Source organism: Oncorhynchus gorbuscha, linkage group LG13 (assembly GCF_021184085.1).
Source record: "Oncorhynchus gorbuscha isolate QuinsamMale2020 ecotype Even-year linkage group LG13, OgorEven_v1.0, whole genome shotgun sequence".
Taxonomy (NCBI): domain Eukaryota; kingdom Metazoa; phylum Chordata; class Actinopteri; order Salmoniformes; family Salmonidae; genus Oncorhynchus; species Oncorhynchus gorbuscha.
The window spans coordinates 8,992,776-9,002,808 of NC_060185.1; the positions used below are offsets into that span (position 1 = coordinate 8,992,776).

At 50.6% G+C, this 10,033-nt stretch overlaps 1 protein-coding gene across 1 annotated transcript in view; it reads right to left on the bottom strand.

Annotated features, from left to right (window-relative positions):
* LOC123993837 (ubiquitin carboxyl-terminal hydrolase 32-like) overlaps positions 1-10,033 on the bottom strand; it is a 136,928-nt gene that overhangs the window by 11,521 nt on the left and 115,374 nt on the right. Inside the window, exons 25-28 of the mRNA XM_046296304.1 lie at positions 8,116-8,300; positions 7,785-7,871; positions 6,927-7,047; positions 3,455-3,646 (exon numbers count right to left, since the gene is read on the bottom strand). Coding sequence (XP_046152260.1) covers positions 3,455-3,646; positions 6,927-7,047; positions 7,785-7,871; positions 8,116-8,300 — 585 coding nt within the window. The remainder of the gene's footprint in view (positions 1-3,454; positions 3,647-6,926; positions 7,048-7,784; positions 7,872-8,115; positions 8,301-10,033) is intronic.

Consider the following 10,033-nt stretch of genomic DNA (forward strand, 5'->3'; position numbering starts at 1 on the left):
CGTACTTAAGTATCTATACACTATAATATGATCTATTAGTATAATATGATCGATAACTATAATATGAAAGTGTACTTAAGTATCAAAAGTATAAACCATTTCAAATTCCTTATATTAAGCAAACCAGACGGCACGATAGCCAGGGGCACACTCCAACACAATTTACAAAACAAAGCATTTGTGTTTAGTGAGTACATATTACCTCAATTACCTCGACACCGGTGCCCCTGCACATCGACTCTGTACCCCCTGTATATAGCCTCCACATTGACTCTGTACCCCCTGTATATAGCCTCCACATACACCTGTTGTATTCAGCATTTCACTGTAAGGTCTACCACACCTGTTGTATTCAGCATTTCACTGTAAGGTCTACTACACCTGTTGTATTCAGCATTTCACTGTAAGGTCTACTACACCTGTTGTATTCAGCATTTCACTGTAAGGTCTACTACACCTGTTGTATTCAGCATTTCACTGTAAGGTCTACTACACCTGAAGTACAATTTGATTCGAGTCCTCCAGATCAGAGGCAGTAGGGATGACCAGGGATGTTCTCTGTTTAGTGAGTCCGCCAGATCAGAGGCTAGAGGGAGGACCAGGGATGTTCTCTGTTTAGTGAGTCCTCCAGATCAGAGGCAGTAGGGATGACCAGGGATGTTCTCTGTTTAGTGAGTCCGCCAGATCAGAGGCAGTAGGGATGACCAGGGATGTTCTCTGTTTAGTGAGTCCGCCAGATCAGAGGCAGTAGGGATGACCAGGGATGTTCTCTGTTTAGTGAGTCCTCCAGATCAGAGGCAGTAGGGATGACCATGGATGTTCTCTGGTTAGTGAGTCCTCCAGATCAGAGGCAGTAGGGATGACCAGGGATGTTCTCTGTTTAGTGAGTCCTCCAGATCAGAGGCATTAGGGATGACCAGGGATGCTCTCTGTTTAGTGAGTCCTCCAGACCAGAGGCAGTAGGGATGACCAGGGATGTTCTCTGTTTAGTGAGTCCTCCAGATCAGAGGCAGTAGGGATGACCAGGGATGTTCTCTGTTTAGTGAGTCCTCCAGACCAGAGGCAGTAGGGATGACCAGGGATGTTCTCTGTTTAGTGAGTCCTCCAGATCAGAGGCAGTAGGGATGACCAGGGATGTTCTCTGTTTAGTGAGTCCTCCAGATCAGAGGCAGTAGGGATGACCAGGGATGCTCTCTGTTTAGTGAGTCCTCCAGACCAGAGGCAGTAGGGATGACCAGGGATGTTCTCTGTTTAGTGAGTCCTCCAGATCAGAGGCAGTAGGGATGACCAGGGATGTTCTCTTGGTAAGTGTATGAATTGGACCATTTTCCATTCAAAATGAAAGAAGTACTTTTGGGTGTCAGGGAAATTGTACGGAGTAAAAAGTACATTACCTTTTTTGGGTAATGTAGTGATGTAAAAGTTGACAAATATATAAATTTTATAAAAGGTAAAGTACAGATGGCGTGAGAGAGTTGGAAATGTGGGGACCGGAGTGTCCAAGTAGGCTACACGTAAATACAATATGTTTGTGGAAAACATTTCTTCACAAGTAAGATATTTAACTTGTTTAAGTATAATCTGTTTGTAACTCCACTCACTACTTTATAGTCATTTTTTTATGTGTTGTTGGTCTTGGCAAGCTTAATGTTCCGGTCGGTAGCTAGCTAGCACTCAGTCACCTGGCTGCTAGCACCGTCAAAAAAATGGTCCAGAGGGAAGCCCTAGAATACTAAGTTTTTCTAAGGAGTGAAAACGCTCGGGAGCAGGCAAAGTTGAATAGTCATCTTGAGACATGTTGTACTTTTCTTAAAATGTAGTTTTGCTGTGAGCCAAATGAGGTAACCACAGGTTGTTTTCCCCAAAGGCGGGTGGGGGTCACGACATTCTGTCTAATACTGACAGACCACAGAGTACCACAGTAGAAGTCATAATACCCATAAAACCTAGCGGTCATACAGGAAAATGGTTCCAATCATTTTTCCAATAGGGGATTTTAGAAGAGAGAGAGATTTCCACAGTTCTCAAAACGTCACGCCAGGGTAAACATTACACGAAACACAGCCCTTATTTTAAGTGTTTCTAAAATCCACTATGGGAAAAACGATTGGAAAAATTGTCAGTTTGACCACTAGGTTTACGGGTATCACCCCCCCTTGGCATTTTTCTTATTTTGTTGCCCCACAACCTGGAATTAAAATATATATATATATTTTTTTTTTGGGGGGTTGTATCATTTGATTCACACAACATCCCTACCACTTTGAAGATGCAAAATATGTTTTATTGTGAAAACAAGAAATAAGACAACAAAAAAAAACAGAAAACTTGTGTGCATATCTATCCCCCACGGGTTTTGAATAGGCCATTCCGAGACATTTAAATGTTTTCCCTTTAACCACTCGAGTGTTGCTTTAGCAGTATGCTTAGGGTCATTGTCCTGCTGGAAGGTGAACCTCCGTCCCAGTCTCAAATCTCTGGAAGACTGAAACAGGTTTCCCTCAAGAATTTCCCTTTATTTAGTGCCATCCATCATTCCTTCAATTCTGACCAGTTTCCCTGCCGATGGAAAACATCCCCACAGCATGATGCTGCCACCACCATGCTTCACTGTGGGGATGGTATTCTCGGGGTTATCAAATGTGGCTCGGGCTGTGTCATCTACAGGCACAAGTAGCCTGGCTAGCTTACTACTGCCCCCTAGAGAAGACAAGTAGTCTGGCTAGCTTACTCCTGCCCCCCTTGAGAAGACAAGTAGTCTGGCTAGCTTACTCCTGCCCCCTTGAGAACACAAGTAGCCTGGCTAGCTTACTACTGCCCCCTTGAGAACACAAGTAGTCTGGCTAGCTTACTCCTGCCCCCCTTGAGAAGACAAGTAGTCTGGCTAGCTTACTCCTGCCCCCCTTGAGAAGACAAGTAGTCTGGCTAGCTTACTACTGCCCCCTTGAGAACACAAGTAGCCTGGCTAGCTCACTACTGCCCCCTTGAGAACACAAGTAGTCTGGCTAGCTTACTCCTGCCCCCCTTGAGAAGACAAGTAGTCTGGCTAGCTTACTACTGCCCCCTTGAGAACACAAGTAGCCTGGCTAGCTTACTCCTGACCCCCTTGAGAAGACAAATAGCCTGGCTAGCTTACTACCGCCCCCTAGAGAAGATTCAGACAAATTACTAGACAGACTGGATCCTCTCAATCCGTACATGACGTGAGACACATCTTGTACCGAACCGTTTTTCATCTTCTCATATCGAAAAAGTAGCAAAGTTTGGGTATACTGGGCAATACTAGTATCTGGTATCCTCATTACATCTAACTACAGTGTGTGTCAGTGTTCTGACCAGTATGAGTGGCTGCCTCATAACATCTAACTACAGTGTGTGTGTGTCAGTGTTCTGACCAGTATGAGTGGCTGCCTCATAACATCTAACTACAGTGTGTGTGTGTCAGTGTTCTGACCAGTATAGGCGGCAGCCTCCACAGGTCCAGTTTCTTGGTGGCCAGGCGGTGGGTCTTGCACTTGGAGCAGTAGTAGAGCTCATCCTCTCCCAGCTCCTCCTCACTGGTGAAGGCCTTCAGACAACTGTCTAGACTGATGGGCTCTGCCTGGGCCCTGCGACTCTGCTGCACACTACAGTGCTCCTCTACTATCTAGAGAGAGAGAGAGACGGAGAGAAGGGGGTTAGACGGAACTGATAGACAGGGAGAAGGGGGTTAGACGGGACAGATCGGGACCGGGAGAAGAGGGTTAGATGGAGACAGGGAGAGACAGGGAGAAGAGAGTTAGACGGAACTGATAGACAGGGAGAAGGGGGTTAGACGGGACATATAGACAGGGAGAAGGGGGTTAGAAGGAACAGAGAGAGACAGGGAGAAGGGGGTTAGACGGAACAGAGAGAGACAGGGAGAAGGGGTTAGACGGGACAGATAGAGACAGGAAGAAGGGGGTTAGACAGAACAGAGAGAGACAGGGAGAAGGGGGTTAGACAGAACAGAGAGAGACAGGGAGAAGGGGGTTAGATGGAACAGAGAGAGACAGGGAGAAGAGGGTTAGATGGAGACAGGGAGAGGAGGGTTAGATAGAGACAGATAGAGACAGGGAGAAGGGGGTTAGACGGGACAGAGAGAGACAGGGAGAAGGGGGTTAGATGGAGACAGTGAGAAGAGGGTTAGATGGGACAGATAGAGACAGGGAGAAGGGGTTAGATGGGACAGATAGAGACAGGGAGAAGGGGGTTAGACGGGACAGAGAGAGACAGGGAGAAGAGGGTTAGATGGAGACAGGGAGAGGAGGGTTAGATAGAGACAGGGAGAAGGGGTTAGATGGGACAGATAGAGACAGGGAGAAGGGGGTTAGACGGGACAGAGAGAGAAAGGGAGAAGGGGGTTAGATGGAGACAGGGAGAAGAGGGTTAGAAGGGACAGATAGAGACAGGGAGAAGGGGGTTAGATGGGACAGATAGAGACAGGGAGAAGGGGGTTAGACGGGACAGAGAGAGACAGGGAGAAGGGGGTTAGACGGAACAGATAGAGGGAGAAGAAGGTTAGATGGAGACAGGGAGAAGAGGGTTAGATTGAGACAGGGAGAAGAGGGTTAGACGGAACAGATAGAGGGAGAAGAGGGTTAGTTGGAGACAGGGAGAAGAGGGTTAGATAGAGACAGGGAGAAGAGGGTTAGATGGGACAGATGGAGAGGGGCCTGTGACTCTGCTCCTCACTACATTGCTAAGATCAGGGACAGAGCCAGGGAAGATAGGAAGCCTTGATATGATTTGATCTGGGTAAAGGTCTCTGGTGCCATCATGCATCTCTATACTCAACATATCTCCAGCACCTGTGTAGACGTAATCTTTTCCTATAGGATTTGATGACTGACCCTCTCCTGTCTGGTAGAGGGAGGTGTAAGGCTGTATTGCTCCAGTATGTATAGGGCTGTAGAAAATGCTATATGATATACATTCAGTGGCCAGTTTATTAGGTACACCCATCTAGTACTGGGTCGGATCCAACTTTGCCTCCAGAACAGCCCGAATTCTTCAGGGAATGGATTCTACAAGGTGTGGCGTTCAACTGTTGCTCAATTGGTATCAGGGGACATAACGTGTGCTCGGAAAACATTCCCCACACCAGTACCCCACCGCCACCAGCCTGTACCGTTGACGCCAGGCAGGACGGGGCCATGAACTCATGTTGCTTACGCCCAATCCTGACTGCCATCAGCATGACACAACAGGGACTAGGATTCGTTGGGGACCAGGCGATGTTTTTCACCTCCTCAATTTGTCCAGTGTTGGTGGTGGCGTGCCCACTGGAGTCAATTCTTCTTGTTTTTAGCGGATAGGACTGGAACCCAGTGTGGTCGTCTGCTGCAACATCCCTTCCGTGACAAGGACCGACGAGTTGTGTTCTGAGATGCTGTTCTGACATTTACTCCTGGAGGTGCCGACCTGTTGCACCCTCTACAACCACTGTGATTATTATCATCTGACCCTGCTGGGCATCTATGAACTTTTGAACATCTTGTTCTGTTATATGTTCTGTTATAATCTCCACCCGGCACAGCCAGAAGAGGATTGGCCACCCCTCAGAGCCTGGTTCCTCTCCAGGTTTCTTCCTAGGTTTTGGCCTTTCTCTGGAGTTTTTCCTAGCCACCGTGCTTCTACATCTGCATTGCTTGCTGTTTGGGGTGTTTTAGGCTGGGTTTCTGTACAGCACTTTTTAAATACATTTGATTGAATGATTGATTCTGCGCCGTTATTTATCTGTTTGTGGTCCGCCTGTAAGCACGATTCTTGCCATTCTCCTCCGACTTCCCTCATCAACGAGCGTTTTTTTTGCCCACAGGACTGGATTTGTTTCGTTTGCAGCACCGTTCTCGGGAAAACTCGAGAGACCGTCGTTCGTAAAAAGCCCAGGAGGTCAGCCGTTTATGAGATAGTGGATCCTACCACTGATGATCCTACCACTGGTGATCCTACCACTGGTGATCCTACCACTGGTGATCCTACCACTGGTGATCCTACCACTGATGATCCTACCACTAATGATCCTACCACTAATGATCCTACCACTGGTGATCCTACCACACTAATGATCCTACCACACTAATGATCCTACCACACTAATGATCCTACCACACTAATGATCCTACCACACTAATGATCCTACCACACTAATGATCCTACCACACTAATGATCCTACCACACTAATGATCCTACCACACTAATGATCCTACCACTGGTGATCCTACCACTGGTGATCCTACCACTGGTGATCCTACCACTGGTGATCCTACCACTGGTGATCCTACCACTAATGATCCTACCACTAATGATCCTACCACTAATGATCCTACCACTAATGATCCTACCACTAATGATCCTACCACTAATGATCCTACCACTAATGATCCTACCACTGGTGATCCTACCACTGGTGATCCTACCACTGGTGATCCTACCACTGGTGATCCTACCACTGGTGATCCTACCACTGGTGATCCTACCACTGGTGATCCTACCACTGGTGATCCTACCACTAATGATCCTACCACTGGTGATCCTACCACTAATGATCCTACCACTAATGATCCTACCACTAATGATCCTACCACTAATGATCCTACCACTACTGATCCTACCACTAATGATCCTACCACTAATGATCCTACCACTAATGATCCTACCACTAATGATCCTACCACTAATGATCCTACCACTAATGATCCTACCACTAATGATCCTACCACTGGTGATCCTACCACTGGTGATCCTACCACTAATGATCCTACCACTGGTGATCCTACCACTGGTGATCCTACCACGCGCTCTTGTCATTCCTTATGCCCATTCTAACATTCAATCAAACAGTAACTGAATGCCTGCCTGCCTGCCTGCTTTATATAGAAAGCCCCGGCTACGTGACCATTACCCTCTCCTGTGAAGTCTGGTAGCGGAGGTGCAGCGCTGTCGGGTCCCAGTCGACAGCTATGCAGGCGTTTCCTACAGAGGCCCTGTCCTCTGTACAGTCCACCGCACAGCCTCGACAGAACCTGAACACACACAGTAACACACAGTAACACACAGTAACACACACGAGCAGAAGCACAGAGATGGTACCAACACACACGCCATTTCCCCACACACACCATTTCCCCACACACGCCATTTTCCCCCCACACACGCCATTTCCCCACACATGCCATTTTCCCCACACACGCCATTTCCCCACACACGCCATTTTCCCCCCACACACGCCATTTCCCCCCCACACACGCCATTTCCCCCCACACACGCCATTCCACCCCCCACGCGCCATTCCCCCCCACGCGCCATTCCCCCCCCCACACGCGCCGTTTCCCCCCCACACACACGCCGTTTCCCCCCCACACACACGCCGTTTCCCCCACACACCACGCCGTTTCCCCCCACACACACGCCGTTTCCCCCCCCCATTTCCCCCACACGCCGTTTCCCCCCCACACGCCATTTCCCCCCCCCCCACACGCCATTTCCCCCACACGCCGTTTCCCCCCACACGCCATTTCCCCCACACGTTTCCCCCCCCACACACGCCGTTTCCCCCCACACACGCCGTTTCCCCCCACACGCCGTTTCCCCCCACACACGCCGTTTCCCCCCACACGCCGTTTCCCCCCACACACGCCGTTTCCCCCCACACACGCCGTTTCCCCCACACACGCCGTTTTCCAAACATGAGATGGATACAGTAATAGAAGAGAAATGTGTGTTTTGATGATGATGATGATGATGGTGGAGGAGGCCTCACCTGTACCAGGGACACCAGGCACATGAGTTGCCATCCTTGCCCACCACCCTCAGTGTGAAGGGGTACTGGTAGCCCATACTGTCATCACTGTAGTAAGGACATAACACACACATGACATCACTAACAACCTACAAAACAATATCAGCTTCAGTCAATAACGTGGGGCGCCAGGGTAGCCTAGTGGTTAGAGCGTTGGACTAGTAACCGGAAGGTTGCGAGTTCAAACCCCCGAGCTCACAAGGTACAAATCTGTTGTTCGCAGGCCGTCATTGAAAATAAGAATGCCTAGTTAAATAAAGGTTAAAGGTGTGTGTGTGTGTGGGGTACTGACCAGTCCTGTGCATGGTTGCTGGCCTCCTGCGGGGGCAGAGGGCTGGCCAGACGGGCCACCTGTATCCAGACAGCATCGTACAGGTCCTTCTGACTGGTGTGAACCGTACAGGGAACGATCAGGGGCATCCCAAACAGACTGGCACGGTTCTTCTGACTGGACAGGAAATACAACTCTGTCCGCATCTACAGGAAGACACACAGGAATAAATAAAACTTTTTTTTTTTTAAAGTCAGAACTACGAACCTCGATGCCGAAGCATGACAAATGTATTTCCTCATTGATACTATACTCTCCTTCTATATATTTAACTTCAACAGACCATGTCTCTTTTTCACAAACATCAGTACAAAACACAAAATCCATCCTGAGCCTCCCCCTGCAAGGCATTCAACCCTGAGCCTCCCCCTGCAAGGCATTCAACCCTGAGCCTCCCCCTGCAAGGCATTCAACCCTGAGCCTCCCCCTGCAAGGCATTCAACCCTGAGCCTCCCCCTGCAAGGCATTCAACCCTGAGCCTCCCCCTGCAAGGCATTCAACCCTGAGCCTCCCCTGCAAGGCATTCAACCCTGAGCCTCCCCTGCAAGGCATTCAACCCTGAGCCTCCCCTGCAAGGCATTCAACCCTGAGCCTCCCCTGCAAGGCATTCAACCCTGAGCCTCCCCTGCAAGGCATTCAACCCTGAGCCTCCCCTGCAAGGCATTCAACCCTGAGCCTCCCCTGCAACACATCCAACACTGAGCCTCCCTGAAACACATCCAACACTGAGCCTCCCTGAAACACATCCAAACCCGAGCCTCCCCCTGCAACACATTCAACCCCGAGCCTCCCCGAAACACCCGGAGCCTCCCCGAAACACCCGGAGCCTCCCCCGAAACACCCCGAGCCTCCCCGAAACACCCCGAGCCTGAAACACCCTGAGCCTCCCTGAAACACCCTGAGCCTCCCTGAAACACCCCGAGCCTCCCCGAAACACCCTGAGCCTCCCCTGAAACACGAGCCTCCCCGAAACACCCTGAGCCTCCCGAAACACCCCGAGCCTCCCCTGAAACACAGCCTCCCGAAACACCCGAGCCTCCCCGAAACACCCCGAGCCTCCCAAACACTGAGCCTCCCCTGCAACACCCCAGCCTCCCGAAATCCTGAGCCTCCCCTGCAACACCCCGAGCCTCCCGAAACACCCGAGCCTCCCCGAAACACCCCGAGCCTCCCCGAAACACCCTGAGCCTCCCCTGAAACACCCTGAGCCTCCCCTGAAACACCCTGAGCCTCCCCTGAAACACCCTCAGCCTCCCCTGAAACACCCTGAGCCTCCCCTGAAACACCCTCAGCCTCCCCTGAAACACCCTGAGCCTCCCCTGAAACACCCTGAGCCTCCCCCTGCAACACCCTGAGCCTCCCCCTGCAACACATTCAACCCTGAGCCTCTCCTGAAACACCCGGAGCCTCCCCTGAAACACATCCAACCCTGAGCCTCCTCCTGCAACACATCCAAAACTGAGCCTCCCCCTGCAACACATTCAACCCTGAGCCTCCCCCTGCAACACATTCAACCCTGAGCCTCCCCTGCAACACATTCAACCCTGAGCCTCCCCTGCAACACCTTCAACCCTGAGCCTCCCCCTGCAACACATTCAACCCTGAGCCTCCCCCTGCAACACATTCAACCCTGAGCCTCCCCTGCAACACATTCAACCCTGAGCCTCCCCTGCAACGCATTCAACCCTGAGCCTCCCCCTGCAACGCATTCAACCCTGAGCCTCCCCCTGCAACGCATTCAACCCTGAGCCTCCCACCTGAAACGCATCCAACCCTGAGCCTCCCCTGAAACACATCCAACCCTGAGCCTCCCCTGAAACACCCTGAGCCTCCCCTGAAACACCCTGAGCCTCTCCTGAAACACATCCAACCCTGAGCC